Below are 25,122 nucleotides of genomic sequence, written 5' to 3'. Positions count from 1 at the left end.
TCTTTAGCCATGCACAAACAGTAACTGTGGTAGTTTGTATAAAAATGGCAAGCAGGGCGGTGGTGGTGCAAACCTTGAATTCCAGCACGCAAGAGGCAGAGGCAGGTGGATCTCTGTGAGTTCTAGGCAAGCTTGGTCTACAGAGAGAGAGTTCCAGGGCAGCCAAGGCTACACTCACAGAGAGACCTTGTCTCAAACAACCAAAAAAAAAAAATGGCTCCCATAGGCTCATATGTTTGATGCTTAGTCATTAGGGAGTATCACTACTTGAGAAGCATTAGAAGGTGTGGCCTTATTGGAGAAAGTTTGTCACTGGGGGTGGGCTTCAAAAGCCAAACCCAGGCCCACTGTGACTCTCTCTTCCTGCTGCCTGTGGATCCAGATGTAGAACTCTCAGCTCCTTCTCCAGGACCATGTCTGCCTGTGTGCCACCATGCTCCCCACCATGATGATAATGGACTCACCCTCTGAAACTGTAAGCTAGCTCCAATTAAATGTTTTCTTTTATAAGAGTTGCCTTGATTATGGTGTCTCTTCACAGCAATAGAACAGTGAACAAGACAGTAGCCTTGTGTTATGATTATTCCACTGCCCTATGCCAAGCTACCAGAAGAAAAGTAAGGCTTGTAAGAGACTGGTCCCTTAGGAAGAAGCACACTGAAAGCACCATGGATCAAGATGAGCAGGAAACTGTTTCAACAAATACATTTTGGATTAAAAAAAAAAAGTATTTTTACCTAGACCCATTTAGCCCACAACTCTTTAAACGGGGCAAAGAGATCTTGACAGCATCGTGCCCAGGGCACACTGACTTTAGAGAGCTTCCACATTACCATTTTCATGTCAGGGTCTCTCCATCCAGCTTAAAATCTTTTGCTTTGTCTCCAAATGTTACTGTTCTTGTTACCAAACTCAATGGCTCACACCTGGATGAGTTCAAAGCCGAAACAAGGGGAAATCCAAGAAATTAAAGAATGGGAAAAGACTTTATTAGCTGTAGCAGGTAAGGAGAACACGGAAATTACTTCAAAGCAATGTCTTCCTCCAACGAAGAAAATGAGAATTTTATTCAAAGAGTCTAGACAAATTCACACAGGAAAGTACATTAGTGGTCAGCCCATTCCCAGGCATGTTCAATTCAAACTATATGTTTCTGAGCATATTTATTTAAAGGCCATAGTTCAACAAGGAAAAATAATGTATGGTAACACTTGGGCCATGATTAGTGTGATGATTTGAATAGTAATGCCCCCCATAGACTCTTGTATTTGAATGCTTAGTCCTTAGAGAGTGGCACTACTATGATGTGTGGCCTTGTTGGAGTAGGTGTGCCTTTGTTAGAGGAAGTGCATCACCAGGGGGCGGGCTTTGAGATCTCGGAACCTCAAAACTAAGCCTAGTGGCTCAAACTTCTTTTCCTGCTGCCTGTGCATCAAGATGTGGAACACTCAGTGCCTTTCCAGCACTATGTCTGACTGAGTGTTGCCATGATGATAGTGGACTGAACCTCTGAAACTATAAGCCAGCCCCAATTAAATGTTTTCCTTCATAGGAGTTGCTGTGGTCATGGTGTCTCTTCACAGCAATAGAAACCCCAACTAAGATAATTAGCTTACATCATAAAGATATGAGTAATACTTTGGGTATGCATACTTTCTTTTCTCAGAGAGGATTTAGTAGCAGCCAGGACCTTACTTGGTGACTTAATACAGTTTGACCCAAATGGTGTTGCCTCACTTAGATACTAATGGTTTTATTTACCCACTGAATCTCAGTTATCCCTGGGCCCATACTCACTCCCTGCACTGAGAGGTCCGTGGGGTACAGTAGTAGATGGAGTCCTTTGCTGCTATTTCACCTTACCAATTTAACCAACAACCACTTCTCTTGTGTCTTTGAAAGACAGAGCAGAGCAGAGATCTGACTTCAAACCTTCACTTAGTGGCCTAGCAATTCAAGTGTTCTTCTTGGTTAAGTCCATTTGTTCCTGGTTAAAAAACTCTCTTAGCGTTTGTAATGCTGGGACCAAACACGATGGCCAAAAAGCAAGTTGGGGAAGAAAGGGTATATTTGGCTTACACTTCCACATTAGTGCTCATTGTTGAAGGAAGTCAGAACAGGAACTCAAACAGGGCAGGAACCTGGAGGCGGGAGCTGATGCAGAGAGGCCATGTAAGGATACTGCTTACTGGCTTGCTCAGCTTGCTTTCTTACAGAACCCAGGACCAGCCCAGGGATGGCACCACTTACCACTGATGATCACTAATTGAGAAAATGCCTTACAGTTTTTAAAATGCTTAGTACCATGGAGGCATTTCCTCAACTGAGGCTCCTCTCTCTCTGATGACTCTAGCTTGTGTCAAGTTGACACACACAACACCAGCCAGCACAGAAGCAAATGGTGCCTCCTTCTCAACTCAAGGGAATCTACAGTTGTGTTTGCCTACTTGTTTTCACATCCCACGTTAAACCTAACTCTGTATGATACCTTTTCTAGGGAGGAGGTAGGGCAGGAGGCGATGAGTGATCCGAGAATGATCACCAAGTAAATAGTCTTGTGCTCAGCACTTTGTTTAATACACAGTCCTTTGATGGGTTTTTTTTTCTCTTCTCCTGATTTACTGTTCTTTGGGTTTTATGAGGCAGGGTCTTGCTATGTACCTGTGTCTGGCTGGTACTAGTACGTAATCCAAACTGATCTCAAATGCACTGCAATCCTTTAACATCAGACAACTGAATACAGGGATGACAGTTATGAATCATCACTCTCAGCTTCGGGATTTATTTTTTCTTATACAAATACTGTATCTCAGAGTGTTTTCCTAGTTTTCTTTGGGTCTAAAGATTAGTCAAAGTTCAAACCCTGTTTGCTATTTCTGAGGTCCATTCTCCTTTCACCCTAGCTTGCTCTAAAGTAAAAGACTCCCAAATAAACTCAGTTAAAATGGAAGAGCTACAGATTTGGAAATACACAATGAGCCAGAAACCACCACCCCCCAACTTCTCAGAGGGTAAGTTTGGAACAGGAAGCCCTGAGAAATCCCTCACTGCAACCAGTGGAGTCTGGGAGGTCTGAGGACTCAGAACTTCTCCTGGCTCCTTTTACTCAGCAAATCCACTTTGTATTTGTACCTGGTGCTTCTGACCTGACTGTGAGGCAAGTTACAAAGCCACAGGGACAGAGTCCCCAAGACCACCTAATGGTGCAACAGCCAGCCTGAGCAGAGGGGAAAAGAGAGCCTCAGTGACAGGGTCATAGGACACCTCAAGCCTTCACAGCACGCCCATGCTGGCTCCTGGGTCGAAGGTGCAGCTATAGACCGACTCTGCCTCTCAGAGCAGGGCAGATATCACAATGAGGAACGCTCATGCTAGGTTCCTCTTGCTGGGCCCATGGGCACAATACACATGTGCTCTCCTGGTTACCAAGGCAAATCCCACTGTTATAAGTGGTGCTTGCATTCAGAAATCACAGAGGGAAGTACAGCTAGAGCCCTAAAACGTATTTTACCTGCAAACTAGGGTGGTGGCATGTGATTGTAATCTCAGCACTGGGGAAAGTTCACACAAAAAGATAGCAAAATTGAAAGGCTACAAAGACAGAGAGCACATGGAGAGATCCTGTCTCAAAAGGGAGAAAGAAAAGAGCCTAGAGCCTTGAGATATTAGGCTCTTGCTCCCAAGTGACAGCATTTAGCTAAACTGAGCAGACCACTGGGCTTCCCAGTAGGGTCTTATCTATCCACCTTTATTCTTGTTGCCTTCTTGACTCCTCCACGTGTTTGCATTTCTGGCTTCCGGTTCAGAAAATGGTCAGTGAACCATGGTGAAGAACTTCCTTCAGCAACAAGCCTAGATGGACCGCCACCACTATGGTGGCTTGCAAGCATTGAGAGGAAGTAAGAACAAGCCCTAATTCCCTGGTATTACTACCACTACTGCTTCCTCAGTCGCTCTTCCTGAGACCAGGTGAACGTCTAGAAAGGGTTTTATGTCCTCAGTTTTTACAGCTCTCTCTGCTGACCCAATCTGAAGGACACACCCACTTGTGAACCCTTAAAGTCCAGACCACAAATCTGTAGTTAGAAAATACCAAGCACCAGGCAGTGATGGTGCATGTCTTTAATCTCAGCACTCAGGACACAGAGGCAGGTGGATCTCTGTGAGTCTGAGGCTAGCCTGGTCTACAGAGCGAGTTCCAAGACAGCCAGGGCTACACAGAGAAACCCTGTCTCGAAGAAAAAGAAAGGGAGAGGGAGGGAGGAAGGGGAGAGAGAAGGGAGACAGAGAGAACACCAAGCATAAAAAAAATGTGGTGGTCTGGATTATTTTCTCCTTTTTTTTTTTTCATAGCTTCTATGTTGGTTTAAGAAGAGAATCATTCTTAGAAGGTATGGCCACTGGTAGGTTCCCCATACTCCAGTCAATGAACCCATATCATTCACATGTGGGCAGTACTAAGTGTACTTACGTTATCAAACTAAGAATGAAGCCATTATGCTGGAATATATTGGGAGGGTGAAGGAAGTTGGTGAGGAGTAGTGGGCGGATCGGATCATATTTCACTGAATACATGTAAAAAAAAAAAAGTCTCCAAGAATAAAAATATATAATTAAGACAGAGAATGAAGTCAGGGTGTCGCTGAGAAGGATGAGAGTTTGGCGCCCTCTAAAGGCAGCAAAGATAACAGTGCCTTGAAGTGCTCTCATCCAGCCGGGGGTGTGGGAAAGAGGCGGGACTCCTTTCTTTCCTATCTGAAAGCTGCACTCTGAGTCGTCACTCAGCCCTCCTCTCCCCGGAGATTGCGGAAGTGTCAAGTTCGTATTAACCCAACTCCCTGTTGTCAACAGCATAGAAGCAGCAGCTGGCTTTTGTGTTACACCGAGAAGAGTCTGATCAAAATCTGTTGTCTTCTTAAAACAAGGCTCTGAGATAGAAACTTCTTCCTTGTGTCCTCAAGCAAACACACTTTTGACTTCTCACCTTGGACTTTGAGTCCAAGGATCTGCTCTCTGCTTGCCAGGTAAGTCCCCTGGATTGTTTTGCCTTCAAGAGGAAATTTTTCCAGAAACTCCTCTTGCAGAGGGTGAATGGAGAGAGTGTTTTTGCAGGAGTGTGATGTGACTTGCTTCCCAAGCCTGTTGCCTGAGGTTAGGGCAGTAGAATTAAGGAGGACAGAAAACAGCATAGCTGGAGTAGGCCATCCAACAGGAAGGGCCCTGCGTCAGTCACAGCCATGGGTCCTTCGGTGATCCTACTCTGACTCAGGCTGGTCTTAGAATGATACACTTGGAAATGAGTGACACTTGGAAACCCAAACAGGAAAAGCACAGCAGAGCACAGTGATCTTGAGTTGGATGAGCTCATCATCAAATGGCCATCTCCGAGAAACCCTAGTTGGTTCTACAATCTGCTAGTCGAATGTGTCTTTCCATATCTCCAAAGTATTTGCTGGCTGCTGAGGTATGAGGTGGAGTTCCAGGGTTGAATAAAGATCCAAGTTCAGAACTTCGGGCCTCCTTTCTAGCCAGAGAGCAACACAGTATTTCTCATGTTTTAGCATTCTTTATAATTGACAGAGCTGGCACATGGTGCATTTTCTTAGTCCTTCTAGTTTGAATTCAGAGCTGGTTATTTGGCTCTGGATTTTGCTTGGCTGTTTGTTGGGTTTGGGGTTTTTTGTTTGGGGGTTGTGTTGCTTTTTTTTTTCTTCCTTTCTTTCATTTGTGGATTTGTTTTTTATTTTACGAGTAATTTGGTCTCAGACACAATACTTCCAAACTTGATAGAAAGAGGAAGCTACTTTAAATGTACTTTTCAAGAATTTTGGCCAAGGTCACACATCTGGTTAGAGGCAGGAACAAGTAGAACTTGGGTCTCTGCATTTCCATCTCATGACCTTCCCTTACTGATATAAAGCACACTTTCAAATGACTACCTCCATCAGAAGACCATGGCACCTAAATAGCAATATTGAAGTGTACAAATGTGCCTCTATTGCTAATAATCAGCCCTGGAGAGACCGGTGCTGCAGTCCAGTTTTACCCCATGGTCCACTCTAGACTGGGAAAAGACACTCTGCCAGGACTTCACCAGGGCCAGCTGCTGCCACAGGACCTACCACAAGTGCCGCTGTATGTCTGCCTCTCTCCTCCTAGTGTCAGGTCACAGCCTGGCTCGGTGCTTTTGTTATTCCTCAGACTATTTCTCAGATGTAGTCACTGAGTCTCTGTCATATCCCCACTCTCGCTTGGTCCCTGCACCGAGAGGTCCCCAGGGCACAACAGTGAATGGACTCCTTTGCTGCTAGTCTATTCCACTTGCATATTCCTTACTTTGCCATTCTTCATTTTACCAGTTTAACTAACAACCCCTTCTCCTCAGACAGAGCAGAGCAGAGATCTGACAGCTTCTGACCTTCACTTAGTGGCCTGGTAATTCAAGTGTTCTTCTCAGTGAAGGCCATTTGTTCCTTGTTAGTAGCAATCCGGGTGTTCTCAACTCAAAAGAGAATCCACGGGTATATTTGCCATGTTTTCATGTGTTCCAAACTTGTTGGTAAAATTTGTCCACAGAAACACTCTCTCCTGAGGAGAAAGGGTGGAAGAAAGGAAACAATCATGTAGAGAATGAACAGCATGTAAATATTTTGTGATGGGTCCTTTTATGTAAATAATATGATATTGGTTACACAGTCCATTAACATTGGTATTTTTCTTATTTTACCAGCAGTACATCTGAGAGTGTTTTGGTCAGTTGTTGTTGTTGTTGTTGTTGTTGTGTCTGGAGGGGAGGCAAGTCAATTACTTGCCCTTTTTTGGGGGCGGGGTAAAAAAAGACAGGGTTTCTCTGAGTAGCTCTGGCTTTCCTGGAACTCACTCTGTAGACCAGGCTGGCCTCGAACTCACAGAGATCCTTCTACCTCTACCTCCCTGAGTGCTGGAATTAAAGGTGTGGATCACCACCACCTGGCCAAGGCAACTCATGTAAGAGAAAGCATTTAATTGAGGGCTTGTTTACAGTTTCAGAGGGTGAGCCCATTATTATCATGCCAGGAAGCATGGCAGCATGCAGGCAGGTGCTGGAGCAGTAGATGAGAGCTACATCCTGATCCACAAGCAGAAAGAGAGAGACTTTGGGCTTGGCATGGGCTTTCAAAACCTCAAAGCCACCCCTAGTGACACACTTCCTCCAACAAGGCCACACCTCCTAGTTCTTCTAATCTTTTCAAATAGTGCCACTCCCTGGTGACTAAACATTCAAATATATGAGTATATGGGTCCATTCTTATTCAGTATCAAAGTTCAAATCTTATTTTGCTGCTTCTGAAGTCCATTCTTCTTTCGCCCTAACTCCCTCTAAACTAAGAGACTCCCAACTGAACTCAGTTAAAACGGAAGAGGTACAGATTTGGAAATACACAATGAGCCAGATATGGAGACACCCAATCTCATGGAACACAGAATACCAGTATGTTTGGAACAGAAAGCCCTGAGAAATCCCTCAAACCTGAACAGAGGGGAAGAGAGAGCCTCAGTGACAGGGTGGCAGAACTCCTCAGGCTCTCAGCTCAGCAGCACGCCCATGCTGGCTCAAGCACCAGACGGGCACCTGTGGGCAGACTCCACCTCTCAGAGTGGTGCAGATACCAGCAGTGAGGAACACTCATGCTGGGTTTCTTTTGCTGGACCTGTGGGCATCATACACACATCCTCTCTTAGTTCCCCAAGGCAAATTCTATTGTGACGAGCGGTGCATACATACGGAGTTGCTTCTACTGCAGTGCGTGTATTAAGTTACTGAACATAGCCCCAAACTTCATATCTGAACACTGGAAACTATTACCCCAGGCTTGGTATTATTATTGGTGATCAAACAGGTTTCATGTACTTCTTGACTGATACTATTCTTTTCTTGTATAAATTGCCCATCCATGTCAATTTGCCCAACTGGTATATTGTTTTATTGTTTTTTTTTCCCCTTTTATTGAAAATAGACTCTTTTCTCATACACATTTTCTTTTTTATTATTGATTTATAAGTTTATTTTACATATTAAGCATAGAAGTATTTTCTGTATTTCAAAATATTTTCTTTAGGTTATTAACTTTATTTTATTTTTTAAAGTTTATTATTTTTGTATATATGAGCATTTTACCTACATTTATGTGAGTGAAGTATGTGCATGAGAGGTTCCCAAGGAAGTCAGAAGAGGACATTAGATCCTCCAGGACTGGAGTTACAGACAGTTGTGTGGTATCATATGGGTGCTGGGAATAGAACCCAGGTCCTATAGTATAATATTTAAGGGTCCAGCCTTAAATTTATACAAATCCAGGGGCCCAGGAGAGACACTACCATCAGGGCAGGAATGAATCTAGTTACTCAGAGCTCTTTTGTTCAATTCATTTATTCGTCAGTCACTGTCATTCAATCACCAGTTCAACTCTCTCAGATCTCTTCATTTCCTTAGTTCCCTTCCTTCTCAGTTCCCTCAAATCTTCAATCCTGCTCTACATCCTATCCCAAACAGTAACACCTTATGTTTTGTATACAGCACAAGACTGTAGGGGTCAACCATATAAAACTTTCCTTGACGTTCACACAGAGCATACCATGGCCAAGAAAGTTGCAGTGATTGGAGCCGGTATGAGTGGTCTGTCATCCATCAAGTGCTGCTTGGATGAGGGCCTGGAACCCACCTGCTTTGAGAGAAGTAATGACTTCGGGGGACTGTGGAAGTTTGCTGTGCGTAGTTCACATCTTCCTATCTCAGTAATCATAATCCAGTCATGGGCTGCTTCTGCTCACTTGGTGATCCAAACAGGAGTTCACTGCATCAAGATAAATATGTGTGTGGTGCCATGATAAATGCTGTGTGGAGTGCAGTCTGAGATGTAAGGGGCCTTAGAAATGGGCAAGGCATAGGCAAAGACATGGAAAAGAGAATGGAAAAAAAGAGCGGAATCTGATAATATAAGATCCACATAGTTTGGAAGTTTGTGATGATTTCTGTACTTGCAAATTCTAAAGGTAGTAGAGTGCCACATCCTGCAAACTGGACAGTCTTGGTAAATAAAGAGGATTACGCACTTGTGAGGATGAAGTTGGAGTAAAATAGTGGTGATCCAACTCCCAGACCCTGTTCAGATCTTATGGAAGACTCATTCATTCAACATGTACCTATCATGTCCCTCTGCCAGGATACAATGGCACACAAAACAGGCAGGGACCCCACCACCCTCCACATAGTCGAGAAAAGGACAGACACAGTAAGGAGGTTGTTGTAATGCAGTATGAGAAGCTCTGAAGTTCAGGCCACCAGTTCGATGGGGCCCCAACAGTTACCTGCTGCAAACCCTTAATTAAGTCCTGGAAGGCCGTTAGGACAAAGTGACAGGAAAAGAAGAAACTTGAGAGAGAAATGGAGATGGGCTTCAGACATATGAAGTTCATTAGTGCCTAGAATATAGATGCTTTTGCTATTTTGTTTTTGAGTGATAGAGATCAAGACCAGAGAGTGCGTTAAGGAATACAGGAGGAAACAGATGTTACCTGCCCATGATGAATCTTTCCTGACAGTGGAGATAGAAGGGAAAGAGAAAAGGCTAATGAGGGGGGCTGGGTTTTGTTCCTAATATTAGAGTCCCTCGATATTTTTAATGCTAATGGAAAGAATACAATCAGTAAATATGCACTGAGTGTATTAAAGGAAAACTATCAAGCAGTTCCCTAGAGAAAGGTAAGAAAAGAAATGTCCAGAGTGAGTAGAGGGAGTCACTATGACAGGTGAAGAAGAAACAGCCAGCCAAGACTGACCATGAGCTTTATATCTGTGAAATCATGGAAGGACAATTTTGTACTGTCATCAGCTTATTTGTGATGGGGCAAAGATACTGTGCTTAATTATTCCAGTCCCAATAAGGATGTCTTATCACAACAGCATGGGTGCCCAATGCTGGGTCTAGAACTTTTTAAAATTATAAATAGAATGCTAATTTCTCTGAACCCCCTTCAGTTGGACACCCATGAACCACCAAGGCAACCTGGGTTCTCTTCTGCTTTGTTCCTTCTTCCCTCCAGACTAATTATATCTCCACTACAGGAAGATACCAAGGATGGGATGACCAGGGTCTACAAGTCACTAGTGACAAATGTCTGCAAGGAAATGTCATGTTACAGTGATTTCCCATACCGAGAAGATTACCCCAATTTCATGGACCATGAGAAATTCTGGAACTATCTTAGAGAATTTGCTGAGCACTTTGGCCTCCTGAAATATATTCAGTTTAAGGTAAGGTAGTTTGGGTTATGGAAAGTTCATGAATGGAAGCTATCCCAGTCAGCAAGTGAATGTAAATAGATGATTAAAGTAAACTTTTCTTTGATTTTTATCTTGATTTGAATAAGATAGGTAATTTCCTTACTGTTCCTTACTCAAATCATTAAAATACTGAATTTCCTGATTCCTCCTCTAAATGTCAAAGTCTGTCTTAGGGTTTCTATTGCTGTGAAGACATACCATGACCACAGCAACTCTTATATAAAGGAAAATATTTCAATGGGGCTGGCTTACAGTTTTAGGGGTTTAGTCCATTATTATCATGGTGGATCATGGCAGGACATGGCGGTGTGCAGGTAAACATGGTGCTGGACATGGAGATCAGAGTTCTACATCTTGATCCACAGGCAGCAGAAGTAGACTGTGTGCCATACTGGGTGTAGCTTGAGTATCTGAGACTTCAAAGCCCGCCTCCATGGTGACACACTTCCTCCAACAAGGCCACACCTACTCCAAGGCTACACCTCCTAATAGTGCTCTCTATGGGCCAAGCATTCAAACACGAGTCTATGGGGGCCATTCCTATTTAAACCACCACACTCTCATTTGGGATGAAACTTAGAATTTTTTTCCTGAGAATAAAGTAAGAATAACTCTATTTATGAAACCCATTGCGAAGAAATGACTTTAACTCTCAACATACAAAGTATGGTAGAGGAGAGTTTGCATTCCTGGCTTTTCCCAGTGCATCAGGAATTATAATTCACTTCCTTCTCATCAAGAAAAAAAAGTCCTGCTTTATTCTTTCAATAAAGGGATTCAGTTGTCCTACGTCCTGATCCACATAGGAGCACCTGTGAGAACATACATGTTGCTTAATTTCTCTAGGAATGAGATAATATATTTAAAAACCTTGTTCAGATCATCGGTTGGTCTACTTGAAACAGCAGGGGCTTATTATACCAGTCACTGTGTAAGAGTCAAAGGAAGTGTTTGTCTTTTGCTTGTAGACTACTGTGTGCAGTGTAACAAAATGCCCAGACTTTTGTGAAACTGGCCAGTGGGATGTTGTCACAGAGACAGAGGGCAAACAGGCCAGAGCTGTATTTGATGCTGTCATGGTTTGTACCGGGCAATTCCTGAGCCCCCGTTTACCTCTGGAGTCCTTCCCTGGTGAGTCACTTCTACCTGAGATCATCAATACTCTTTCAGTTCTTCTAGAAGAAAAACAACTTGCTCACAATTGAAAATGCTTCTGTGGGCTTATAGACAATGTTTTTGTATTTGCTTGGAAATTATATGCACAAAATTACTTTGAATGGTAAAAAGTACTGTTTTGTGTACAGTTTTACTATTTATGTACTAATATAATTGCTGTGGTTGGAGCCTTATCATACATGCCCACTTCAATATAGTGACCAAATAAGACTTAAAGTATCAGATCTGTCATTTTTAAGAAAGCTTTAATTTGGGGGGTTGAGTTACAGGTCATTTGAATCAGAGCTGGTCTACTATTTAAAAACTTGAAGTAAGAGAACACAGAAGCTTGACAGATAGTTTTTAAAGAAAATATACCAGAAACTATATATTTAAATTAATACATTCACTCTTTAAAATTGCCTGTTACACCTCTCAGATCAGGATGCTTTGAAATCCCCTTTGAAAACAGTTCAACACATTCTTTTCGACATACTCATGATTGGCAAACCTTCATCTTTGAGATCATGATCAGTTATTTAGAAAGCTGGCATCCATTCAAATTCAGGTGGGACAAACAAAGTTAGGGAAGTGAGGATTACTAAAATGTAATAAAACTGCTCCTGTTCTGCCAGTTCGGAGTGACCTTGAAAGCAATTAGTAAGTAAAGTTTTGAATGTTTTCCTTTATTTTTTTATATGTTCTTGTGATCATAGTATTTGTTGTGCGTCATATACTCAGTATTTGTGGAAGTGCCTGTGTGCAGATGCACAAAGGTGAGAGGAGGAGATTGGGTATCCTGCTTTATCACTTTCCACCTCTTATCCTTTGAGACAGGGTCTCTCGCTGGCCCTCCCACTAGGCTGATGGACAGCAAGCCCCAGAAAGCATCCTGTCGTCACCTCGAACAGCACCTGGGTCCCAGGCAAAAGTGAGGCCATAGCCAGCTTTTCACAGGGGGGCTGGGGTCCAAACGCAGAGCCTCATGCTTGCATAATAAGCACTCTTGCCCACTGAGCCATCTCTCAGAAATCTTATAAAAAAAATCAATCACAAATAAATAGAATATCCTGTTCAAAAAATATGTTTACTTATAGGAATCAAGTGATAATTCAACCCATAATTTCTCAAGAAGCAGCATTCAAAATGGTGTCTGGGTTTGAACTCAGGGACTGAACTCAGATGGATTGTCAGGTTTGATGGCATGTCTCTTAACCCACTGTGCCCTCTTTTGACTCCTCATCAATGTTTTTATACATGTCCCTCTTTGATTAAATTTATTCTAGGCTATTTTGTTGTAGCTATTATATGTGGAATTGTTTTATTAATTTCTATGTCAGAACTTTTTCCATCGATATACAGCAATAATACTGATTTTTGTATGTTGGTTTAGTATCCTACAGTTTTACTTAATTGGTCTTTTGTGAGGTTTCACGGGGTGGGGGACGGAATCTATGGTGTTTTCTGCATAGAAAATTATAGTATGTGCAAACAATGAAAACTTCCTTCTTTCCAAACTGAATGCTCTTATTCCTTCCCCTGCTTTACTGTTCTAGCTAGGAATTCCTGTAGTCCACTGAGAAGTAGTAATCACAATCACAGGCACCTGTGCTCCAACCTAGAGGATACAGGGATGCTTTCAATTTTTTTCCCATTTGATATGATGTTATCCATGGGCTTATTTTACAAAAACTATATTATGTTCATGTACATTCACAGTGTGCATACCACAGTGTCCATACAGACTTCAGAGGACAAATTGCAAAGTCAGTTCTCTCCTCCCACCATTGGTTTCTGGGACTCAAACCCAGGTTGTCAGGCTTCTCAGTAAGCATCTTAACCCATCTTAGGCCATCTCTCCAGCACTGATCGGTGTTTTTAACACGGCAGGTTGTAAGAGGTCTGTACTTGGGCTCACTGAATTCCCGGAAGACTTGTTCTTCACACTTCTCCTTCCTTAAGTAGTGATACAAGCAACATGCTTCTGGGTTTCTGGGACTTCCCTATCATTGTTACTGTGGAATGATAGCTTAAACATTTCAGGTCATTTCATCCTTCCCTTCCCTCAGGAATCCATAAGTTTAAAGGGCAGATCCTACACAGCCAGGAGTACAGGATTCCGGATTCCTTTCAGGGCAAGCGCGTATTGGTGGCTGGTCTTGGGAACACCGGAGGAGACATCGCAGTGGAGCTCAGTAGAACAGCAGCTCAGGTACACGATTTCTTTTTTTTTTTTTTTTTTTTGGTTTTTCGAGACAGGGTTTCTCTGTGTAGCTTTGCGCCTTTCCTGGGACTCACTTGGTAGTCCAGGCTGACCTCGAACTCACAGAGATCCTCCTGGTTCTGCCTCCCGAGTGCTGGGATTAAAGGCATGCGCCACTACCGCCCGGCTCAGGTACACGATTTCTAAATCAGCGTCTCCACTCTTATCAGCACGGGTAGTGCCGACAGAGAAGTTATCAAGACTGTAAACACCTTCCCAATTGGTAAATTATGTTGGCATGAGGTAAGTGAGGAAAAGCCCCAAAGTTACTCTTGGTCTGCTATTTCAGGAGATACACAACTTGACTATGTCCAAAAGACTCCAGAAAAACTATGTGAATGCCTAACCACAGGCATTGTTCAAAAAATGATCTTTAGGGGGTAAAACCAATTAGGCAAACTATTCCACAGAAGGGAAAGCTCTCATTCACATCCTTTCTCCTTCTCTCCCTCTCTTCCTCCCTCCCTCTCTGCATCCTTGTCTTCATCTCTCCATTCTGCACACTACTCTCTGTCCATCTCCCCACAACTGTTTCTCACTTTTCTATATTGAAATAGGATCTCACTATGTAGCCTCACCAAGTCTCTTGCTTCAGGCTCCCAAACTCTGGGATTACAGGCAACCAACACCTAGCCATCTTTCTTTTACATTAAACCCTCTATAATTCTGTCAAAACCCCATGTTAGAATCTAATGGTAAGGTTGTTTGCCAAGTGTTTCTGAATTAGTTAGGGTTTCTATTGCTGTGAAGAGGCACCATGACCACAGCAACTCTTATAAAGGAAAACACTTAACTGGGGTGGCTTACAGTTTCACAGGTTTAGTCCATTATCATAGGGGGACATGGTGGCGTGCGGGCAGACATGGTGCTGAAGAAGGAGCTGAGAGTGCTACATCTTGATCTGCTGGGGTCTGCGTCTACACTGGGCGTGGCTTGAGCATAGGAGACCTCAAAACCCACCTCTACAGTTGCATACTTTCTCCAACAAAGCCACACCTCCTAATAGTGCCACTCCCTATGGCTTATGGGAGTCAATTAAATTCAAATTACCACAGACTCCAATACTTCTGCTAGAAATCAGATCAGTTCTTTGTTTTAATATAGAAGAAATCTTCAGTTTTTAAGTATACATGATGATTTTAGAAATTCTAAACAACTCACAAGTTAGAGATCTATTTCATGTGCATATATTATAGGAAAACTATTAGATCTCAAAAGGATAGATTTATTTCTAATTTGGTTACAATTGCTTTTCTAAACCTTTTGGTTCTCTATTATTCGTGTGTTTTTAAAAAAACATTGCCAGACCAGAGCCTAGAGAGCTAGCTCAGTCACACAAATAAATACTGGCCACAAAAGCATGAGGATCAGTGTTCCATCCTCAGGGCCCACATGCCAGCCTGTGTGTACTGCTGGGGAAGCAGATTCCTGGGGCTCACTGGACAGCCAGCCTAGCCTAATATTTGAGCCCCAGGTACAAATGAGAGATCCTAACTCAAAAGAAACAGGTAGATAGCTCCTAAGAAATGACACCAGAGGTTGACCTCTGGCCTCTGCACATGTGCACACTCATTCACACATATCTGCACCCATGTATGCCACAAACACACATAGAATCACCAGACAAACATATTGTACTCACAAATATTACAATCCTATTTTCATAATTCTATAAATGGTATGTTGAAGATACTTAACATATATAAATCAAGTGATGTGTTTTCAGGATAATTATAGCAACAAGAACATATAGTCACATGTAGATCTATGTAAGAAAACCAGAATATAATTTGAAATACATTAAAGAAAAAAAAGACTTCAAAATATTGGGCATGTGTTTATCCGTCTTGTTTTTCTTTCAGGTGTTTCTCAGCACTAGAACTGGTGCCTGGGTTATAAGCCGCTCTTCAGGGGGTGGCTATCCTTTCAATATGATGATAACAAGAAGATGGTATAATGTGATTACACAAGTTCTGCCTTCGTGTTTTAAAAACTTAGATAAACAGCTGCAACTTAATCATGAGATTTATGGATTAAGAATTGCAAAAGGGTACTTAAGTTTTTATTTCATGGGAAATCTTTGGTTCATTTTCACTAATATGTATAAATTTCATGTATCAGTGAAGTTTCGTACATGCATATAGCACCTACCATTCAAAGATAACCTTTTTTCTCCATCCTTCCTTTCCCTGATATCTTTCCCATCTCTAATAGTCACTATTCTGATCTTAGCTTCCACATATGGAAATGAAAGTGCAATACTTACTTTTTATTTTATGTATTTTATGTAACATATTCTTTGAGTTTCTCAGTTTTTCTGTAGCTGGAAGATTCCATTCTTCTTTAGGCTGAAAATATTCCAGTGTGTGTGTGACGCTTTTATTCTTGGATTTCTTGATGAGCATTAAGGCTTAGCTATTGTGAATAATGCCACAGTTAAAATGGACTTGCAGATATCTCTTTGGAATGCTGATTTTATTACTTTTGGATATATACCCAGAAGTGAGATAGACAGATCATATGACAGATCTAGTCTTAATTTTTGTTGTTTGGTTAGTTTCTGTTGTTGTCTTGGAACCTCTCTATGCTGTTCTCCATATATGGCTGAAGAATAATTTACATTCCCACCAAGAGTACAAGTATTCCTTCTTTTCCATATTTTCACCCACATTTTTTTTAAAGAAAAACAATAGCCATTCTAACTGGAGTGAGACAGCATCTTGTTGTCAGTTTAATTTGGGTTTCTGATGGGAAATTTTAAATCAACATTCCTCATACTGTATTTTTCAGAACTTTACATGTTCAAAAACTACAGCACTGTCTTAGTTTTTCCTGTTATAAACTTATTTCCCTAAGACATATTGAGTAATATTAATTTAAGGTGTGTTACTTTGATTTATGTTGCATTTGTTTAACTCTGAGAAGTTGTGATACTTTGTCTGTCTAAAACACCTGATGGTCTAATAAAGAACTGAATGGCCAATAGCAAGGCAGGAGAAAGGATAGGCAGGCAGAGAAAATAAATAGGAGGAAAAATCTGGAGGGAAAAAAGATGTAGCCAGAGAAAGAGGAGGACTCCAGGGGCCAGCCACCCAGATACACAGCAAGCCACAGAGTAAGAAACAAAGAAATACAAGAATAGAAAAGGAAAAACCCAGATGCAAAAGATAGTTGCGAATAATTTAAGTTAAGAAAAGCTGGCCAGAAAAAAAGCCAAGCTAAGACTGGGTGTTCATAAGTAGTAATAAGCCTCTGTGTGTGATTATTTGGGAGCTGTGTGGCAGGCCCCCACAAAAGAGTAAAAACAGCCGGGCAGTGGTGACACATTCCTTTAATCCCAGCACTCAGGAGGCAGAGGCAGGCGGATCTCTGTGAGTTCAAGGCCAGCCTAGGCTACAGAGCAAGTAGTCCAGAACAGGCTCCAAAGCTAGACAGAGAAACTCTTGTCTCAAAAAAAAAAAAAGAGTAAAAAAAAAACAACAACAAAGACATTGCCCACAAAGTTCCACAGTAGTTCTTGAAATAGGCAAGTTGTCTATCTCATAAGAACAGTAGTAAATTCACAATGCTAGAATCAAGTTAAGGATGAAAACTTTTCTTTCCAATTTGAAGGAAATTTAATTTGGCTTTGAGGCATCTTGAAACTGCAACTATCCAGAAATACAATGCATGCAGCATCAGTGAACACAGATGGTTGACTCCCAATACATGTGTTAATAAATGTCTAGACTGACCATGATTAGAAGTGTGAATTCTTAACAGGAGTTCCTAAAATAATGTATCTTAATATACTACTCTATAGAATTATGTATTGGGAAAAAAAAAACTTTGAACTTCATGTGATGTCATTAAATATGATTATTATTATATATTATTAATATATGCCTAACTCAAATATTCTTTAGCAACATCTATTTTAAATTACAAGAAAAACAAGTGGAGATAATAATGTGAGCTTTCAATTTTATAAAGACCACATGTCTGATGTGATTGTATAATGATGAAAATAGCCATCCGTGTAAATAGATTAATAGTTTTTATTTTTGGAGAAATCATTTCTTACTGATTTCCTCTTGACCTAATATAACTTCTGGAGGCCTGAGTGATACGGAATCCTAAATTCATCATCAAATCATTAGTTGTATACTCTACCTTTATACTTTAAGCATTTCTGTGCTATAGGTATAGCTCAGTGGTAAACCACTTGCCTGGCATGTGTGAGGCTCTTGGTTCAATCTCCAAAGTGGAAAGGAGGAAATAAAGGAAGAAAAAGAAACAAAAACACTGCTCTAGAAGTGAATTCTAACATATAGAGTTACAAATAAAGTGCTGGTGAGATTGCTTGGGTGTAAAGTCATCTGCTACCAAGCCTAAGAACCTGAGTCCAGTCCCCAAAACATGCAGAAGAAAGAACCAGCCCCTGAAATTTTTCCTCCTTCTCTCTCTCTCCCTCTCTCTTTCTACATGTGTGTCTGTGTGTGTGTGTGTGTGTGTGTGTGTGTGTGTGTGTGTGTGATATTTTTTAAAAGGGAATTGTAAATCAACTTAGGAAAGAGTCATTTTCCACATACCTTCTACAAAGAGCAAAGAGACAGCATGTTCTATAAACATTATCAGATTGCCAACTTCAAATTAGATACTGGTCAACTCACTTCCTTGACTTGGCAGATAATTTAATTCAACTGACTGAAGAAATCATTTGCAAAAGTCTCCTGTAGGTAACTATAGTGAATATTTTTTTCCTCTGCCAAAGGAAAAAACAAAACTTTATTGTGAATGATGAGCTACCAACCTGCATCCTCTGCGGGAAAGTCACTATGAAAACCAGCATAAAGGATTTTACAGAATCCTCTGTCATCTTTGAAGATGGGACAGTAGAAGCCAACATTGACGTAGTGATCTTCACTACAGGATATGAGTTTTCTTTTCCTTTCTTTGAAGAACCTCTCAAAAGCCTCTGTACAAAGTTCATGCTGTACAAGCACGTCTTTCCTCCAAATTTGGAGAGACCAACATTAGCCATCATTGGCCTGATCAGCCTCACAGGATCTATCTTAGCAGGCACAGAGCTCCAAGCACGGTGGGCTACACGAGTATTCAAAGGTATGTTTGCTCTCTTTAAACACAAATGCTATCAATTGAATCTTAAAATTAGTGTCCTGCCTTTTACCTAGTCAAACAGACACGAGCTAAATATAAATTACTAAAAGCAAACTTAATGAGCAATTAATCATATATGTGTGTGACAGTATAAGAGATGTGCTTAGGTCATTCTGTCTGACTGAGGGCAAGCTGTGCTGATTCTGTGGAGGAGATGAAGTTACACAACAGAGTTGTGTAGTAGGTAGCTGAACTGATCAAATTGTTTAGATTAACTGAAATTTAAAGATCCCATTCTACTCTAGTTCAGTCCTACCATTTGTCACTAAAAGCCAAATTTTATATTGCTTCCAAAGAATGATATTGAGATAATGCATCCTGCGAATAAAATCAAGATCTTAGGAGAATGGCTATTAGGTGTGACAGAGCATGGCTCTACACTGCAGCCTTATAGCCTGAGCTGTTTCCTAATCACAGACACCTCCAATCAGGTAACAAAAGATCCTTGGCTTCACCACAGAAAAGAATTTCAGGATGAGCCAGTATGAAGCAGGCCTGGAGTTTTTTAAACAAGGCTCTTCGGAGCAAAGTAAGGCACATCTTGCCTTTTCAGACAAGTGTCTTTACAGTAGCCATATATAGTGGGTCTTTTGGATTCTTAAGTTTCATCCTGGAGGGCTGCAGGGGAGCCTGAATGAACTCAGAGGGTGGGACCTATGCCCTGGATAGAATTACAGCTGATAAGGAAAAGCTCCAGGTCTGAAGACTCACAGGGCATGTTTTAACTGTCTTCTCTTTGATCTTCCCAGAAAACATCTAGGAAAGAAGCAAAGCCATTCTTCAAAGTAACACAGGTTTAGGCCTTAAAGCATGGCTTGTTTCTATTTTACCATTCTGTTCTATGTTAAAGGAATCTTGTGTCTATGTGGGCAGCTTTCACAGCAATTATTAATTGTGCTGGAATTCGTGATTCTCATTTGGTGAGAGGCTTCAACCAGATTCCACATCCCCATAATTCCCCCTGTGTTCTACCCTCCTGTCTCATAACTGTTCACACATGCTTATAAAAAATATTTAACCCTGGGCATCACTCACTGTCAGTTACCGCTCCGAGAAGCTAAAGATACCAGAGATGGAGCTTGTGCGGTCCGGTCCCAGCGCTGAAATTCATTAGCTGTGTACAGACCTCTTAAGATCTCAGGTCCTTCGTCTAGACAACATTTTTTTCAAGGTTATTTTAATGGGTGCTTTCTACAAAGCAGTTAGCAGAGTACTTGAGCCACCTTGAAAACCCACTAAGTGATAGCTGCTGCTCTTACGGTTGGCATCCTGCCACACAGTTAGGTTAGCAAACGTTTTAAAGAACTGCATGTGTTATTTTTATATAAAAAAAGCATTCACATTTGGGCCAAGCAGGTATCCTTAATAAATAAAAAACAATCACCAGCAATCCTGTAATTGAAATAGCACACCAACCTTACTTGAAAACCTGTGCTTGAGGCTGAAGAGATAGCTCAGAGCCTACGAGAACTGTATGTTCCTGCAAATAACAAAGATTCAGTTCCCAATACCTATATGGCAGCTTATGACCAGTGTCAAGGGACTCAGCACATACATGTAGGCAAGACACTCATACACATAAAATAATATTTTTAAAGCAGCCTGTGCTCTCGTAAGTTCATAATATTCCATTTATGCTTATTTATTTGGTTATTTATGTGGGTGTGTCTAATCTGTGTTTTGTGGGGCTGGAATTTGAACACAGGGCTTGCGTGTGCCAGGCAAACACTACCCCTGAGCTACATTGTCAGCATTTTTTTTACACAGGCTTTTACTAGAATTTCCAAGCTGGCCTTGAACTTGTGATCCTCCTGCCTCAGACTCTTGAGCAACACAAATTAGAGGCCTGCACCACAAGGCCTGACTGCAAACACGCTACTTGAATGAAAGGAGGGGGCAAGACAAGTTTAGAAGATCCTTATACGACAGGAAAGGAATCTGAACCCTTCGTTAAAGTACCAAACATCTGTATTTCTTTAAAGCCAATTAAAGTGCTTTCACAGCACTATCCAATTACATTAAAACCACAGAAGACCCTTCAATACCTGGTGTTGTTTGTGCATAATAAGCTGTAAAATGCTTATTAAAATGATACAGTTGACAAGACACAGCTTGATTGGCTCATACCACATCAGTAATTGTGTGGTCCACTGGAGAGCTTCCAAGAGGCACCTCAGCAAACAGTCTTGCTAGTTTTTGACAAGATAACAAAACCCTGGCAGAAAACACAGCACAGATCTGCATCAGTCCTTACTCTAAGGATAATGCACCACACTCTAGGGTTGCCACTTGGTACCAGGCAGGACAGAACTGGCCAGAACAGGATGGGGGACAAAGTGGATTACCAAGGTCATCAGTAGCCTAAGTCAAGTAAGGGAAGCTGGGGGATTGTGGCGGGGGTGGGGGGAATGACAGGTTCACATAAAGTAGGTAAGGGTAAAGTTCCAGGAAACCAAAGGGACAGAATGAGATTTTAGACGCCAGGAGCTGGGCCACTAGAGAAAGGTCAGAGTCCATGCAATGGGCTAAAATTAAAATAAGCACGGGCAGAGTTCAAGTTCTGTGCCTGTCCTACAAAGGAGGTTTGTCACTGCTCTAGAAGCATGGGACCTGGGAGATTAGAGCCAAATAAATAAGGCAGACTAAATTCTCATGCCAGCTTTATTCAAAACCTCAGACAGTTTATACTCTGAGGTTTAAGAAAGGTCACATAGGCCTGTGGTGGCGGTGCATGTCTTTAATCCCAGCACTCGGGAGGCAAAGGCAAGCAGATCTCTGAGTTTGAGGCCAGCCTGGTCTACAGAGTGAGTTCCAGGAGAGCCAAGGCTACTCAGAGAAACTCTGTCTCAAAAAGGAGAGAGAGGGGGGGGAGGGGAGGGAGAGGGAGAGGAAGAGAGGGAGGGAGGGAGGGAGGGAGGGCAGGAGGAAGGGAGGGGAGGGAGGGGGAGGGAGGGAGAGAGGGAGGGGGAGGGAGGGAGAGGGAGAGGGAGGGAGAGAGAGAGAGAGAGCACATGAGTAAAGTTCTTGTGAGTTCAGCTCAATGCAATCACAAGGACAAGCTGAACGTGGCAAAAGAAAAATATTTTTCCCATAGAGGTATATAAAGGATCATTTAATTGAATAACAGCAACAATCAATAATAAGTAATCTGAAGTAAACTCACTCCTATCCACTACACCTGGGAGGAGCATGAAAACACGTTCCAAGAACAATTCCATGTTTTGAAGAAACTCAGGTCACAAGACTCTCGTTTTTCTTGGAGTGTTCTCACAAGCATTCTGTTTTCTGCTTACACTATTCCATTTCTGGACCATGTTCCAACAGAGGTGGTCCTCACAACACACCATAGAGAGCTCCTCCAAGGCTGAGACTGATCACACAGGAGACTTCCCGATAACAAAACTACCTCCTACAACACATCTGACCTCGCAGGGTTCTAAGAGTGGTGACTCTAAATGTTTCCTTTTAAACAACTAATGGCTTTAACACACATGTACACACACATACACAAGAATCATACAGGAGTGTTACACGATATTATACAGCCTGTGTTGAGAGGGAGAAGGGGGGAACATGACAGTGGATGTGGGAGAACTCCAGCAACTGCTGGAGCAGATGTGATGTCTGGTGTGGCTGGCAGAGCTGAGCGTCTGAGAACCTGGCAATGACGTTCCCTAGTTAATGGGATTTTACCTCCAGGAAGTTCCCTGTGTACTACATTTCCACACTAAATTCCGAGGAGGGAGCAGAGGGAGGCCAGAAATAGAAGATGCAGAACTTAAGAAGAAGGAAAGCTAATGTCTTTACTCTTGCTCCTGATCTTCCTCCCAGGACTCTGTAACATACCTCCATCCCAGAAACTGATGGCCGAAGGCACTAAAAAGGAGCAGCTCATTAAAAGGTATGAAGAAGCATAGCTTGCTATGAGGGAAACATCAGTAAATGCTATTCAGCTACCTGTGACCCTGTCTTCCTGCCTCACTTTCATGCAGCCCCAGGAAATCCCACCTTGCAGGCTGAGTTTCATCTGTATTTGCTCAGTCTCCTCTTTCTCACCCCTTAAATTTGATGAGCCCCAAAATTAGATCTCACTCCCAGATGGCCTCATCCTGGCCTGTAGTTTTAAATAGCATCATATAATTGTGGTGTCTGTATATGAACTTTTTTTTTTGTTATGTTACCTAGGCTAGGCTTCAACTCCTGAACTCAAGTAATCCTCTTGCCTCAGATTCCCCGGTAGCTGGAATTATTCCTTTCCCTGTCCATATAGGAAATGCTTTCTGATCCTGTTCATTCATTAGCAGCATCTTATTTGGACAGACCTGGCTTAAGCATCATGTCATTCTTATGTTCTAAATGCTTTCCTTTCTACTTCCTATAACAAATTTGCCCTCACAGGCATGCTTGCTAAATAAACTCCCCTTGGTCTTACTTTCCATCATAGAAAAGCATTCCCAAAATAAAAATTGACCCTAATATAGCAGTAACAAAATGGTAGGGTGAGAAGTAAATCTTATAACACAGGAAATGCAGAACAGGGGGTGGTTAATGAATATTTCTTATCTTTTTTTGCCCATAGGGGTGTGATTAAAGATACCAGTGAAGACAAACTCAACTTCATTTCCTACATGGATGAGATTGCTCAGTGCATAGGCGCAAAACCCAATATCCCACTTCTGTTCATCAAGGATCCAAGACTAGCTTGGGAAGTTTTTTTTGGACCATGTTCCCCTTACCAATACCGCCTAATGGGCCCTGGAAAATGGGATGGGGCCAGAAATGCCATCCTGACCCAGTGGGACAGGACCATAAAACCAATGAAAACTCGAATTGTTCCTACATCCCCTGAGCCGACCTCCCTGTTACATTACTTAAAAGTTTGGGGGGCCCCTCTTCTACTTGCCTCTCTTATACTTACCTATAAATCATCACTTCTTCTTAAACTGGTGCAAGACAAACTGCAAGGAAGGGTCTTCCCTAACCGTGTGCTATGGTTCATCCCCCAGAGTCCATGAGTTGGTCCCCCGTGTGACAATGGAGGGAGTACCCAGGGCACCCTTGTGCTGCTCTTGGATACTGCATCCGTCTCCATAGGGTGGGTTGTCATAAAGCACGGCTCCCTCTTGTTTCTTCATTTTTTTGTGCATGTATTTGCCCTTCAACCTTTCTACCATGTAAGGACACGGTACCCATCTCTCACCAGAAGCTGCCACTATGTCCCTTGAACCCTCCGACCCCCAGAGTCATGAACAAAATAAACTTCTTTTACTTTACTCGGTTCGTGTATTCTGCTGTGGTGATGGGAAATGGTCTGAGATGCCTAGCTGCTGGTTGTTGAGGGTTAATATGATTTGTTGTGAAGGCTGCACCAAGTCATGATAGTTCCACCTCAAGTGTCTTGTGTATGCCTCCTCTTTCTCATCATAGATTCCAAGTTCAGGTCCAGCCATCTCTTGCCAAAATTCCAGGATTTTCTACTTTGGTCTCAGTAGCTTCATTCTCATATTGCTTTCTAATGTAGAGTCTACCCCTCTACCTAAAGTTGTTCTAAACAAACGTATGATTACTATTTCTAGCAAGGTCCTGGTAGAAACAACTTGGAACTCAAATTGGCTTTTCTGTCAGTTATTTATTTTTATTTGTGTGTGTGTGTGTGTGTGTGTGTGTGTGTACAACGCGCATAATGTGGAAAGGGCTGATGTGTGCCATGGCACATGTGTTGAGGTCAGTGGACAGCTTTGCCACAATGGTTTATCTCCTACTTTTATATGGAGATAAGAGACGGGATGTAGTATGCCAGGCTTTCAAGGTAAGTGCCTTTACCTGCTGCGCCATCTCACCAGCCTGTGAAGTTTTAATATAGAGATCATGTTAAAAGATGTGGGCAGTGGAGGGAAATTATAATGAAATAACTACCCCCCCAAGACTGGTAACAATGACTTTACTATCCTGGAACCTAAAGAAGTGAAGGAAGAAAGCAATTATTAAAATGAAAACTATCTACACAGAAAGAGTCACCTAACACTTGCAGTACCCTTCAGCCAGGCAATAAAGACAAAGCATGATGACCCCCAAAAGTCAAAACCTGAGGGGAAAAAGTCTCTTTATTTACTGATCAATCCCTTGGCAATATTCCCCAGTGACTGAATCCAACCAAAACCCAGAGGCCAAGTCCTCCCACTAATATTGCTCAACAGTCTCTGTGGTTGTATTGTGTTCC

General features: G+C 42.0%; 1 protein-coding gene across 1 annotated transcript; it reads left to right on the top strand.

Annotated features, from left to right (window-relative positions):
- Positions 1 to 4,849: 4,849 nt before the first annotated feature.
- Positions 4,850 to 24,175, top strand: Fmo4 (flavin containing dimethylaniline monoxygenase 4). Its single transcript, XM_042258433.2, has 9 exons — positions 4,850 to 5,024; positions 8,609 to 8,748; positions 10,106 to 10,294; positions 11,293 to 11,455; positions 13,549 to 13,691; positions 15,605 to 15,792; positions 18,496 to 18,845; positions 22,734 to 22,803; positions 23,482 to 24,175. The coding sequence occupies exons 2-9, from the start codon at positions 8,617 to 8,619 to the stop codon at positions 23,915 to 23,917; spliced, it is 1,671 nt and encodes a 556-aa protein (XP_042114367.2). The 5' UTR covers positions 4,850 to 5,024; positions 8,609 to 8,616; the 3' UTR covers positions 23,918 to 24,175.
- Positions 24,176 to 25,122: the final 947 nt, after the last annotated feature.

Source organism: Peromyscus maniculatus, chromosome 11 (genome assembly GCF_049852395.1).
Source record: "Peromyscus maniculatus bairdii isolate BWxNUB_F1_BW_parent chromosome 11, HU_Pman_BW_mat_3.1, whole genome shotgun sequence".
Taxonomy (NCBI): domain Eukaryota; kingdom Metazoa; phylum Chordata; class Mammalia; order Rodentia; family Cricetidae; genus Peromyscus; species Peromyscus maniculatus.
This window is presented reverse-complemented; position numbering and strand designations above follow the sequence as displayed.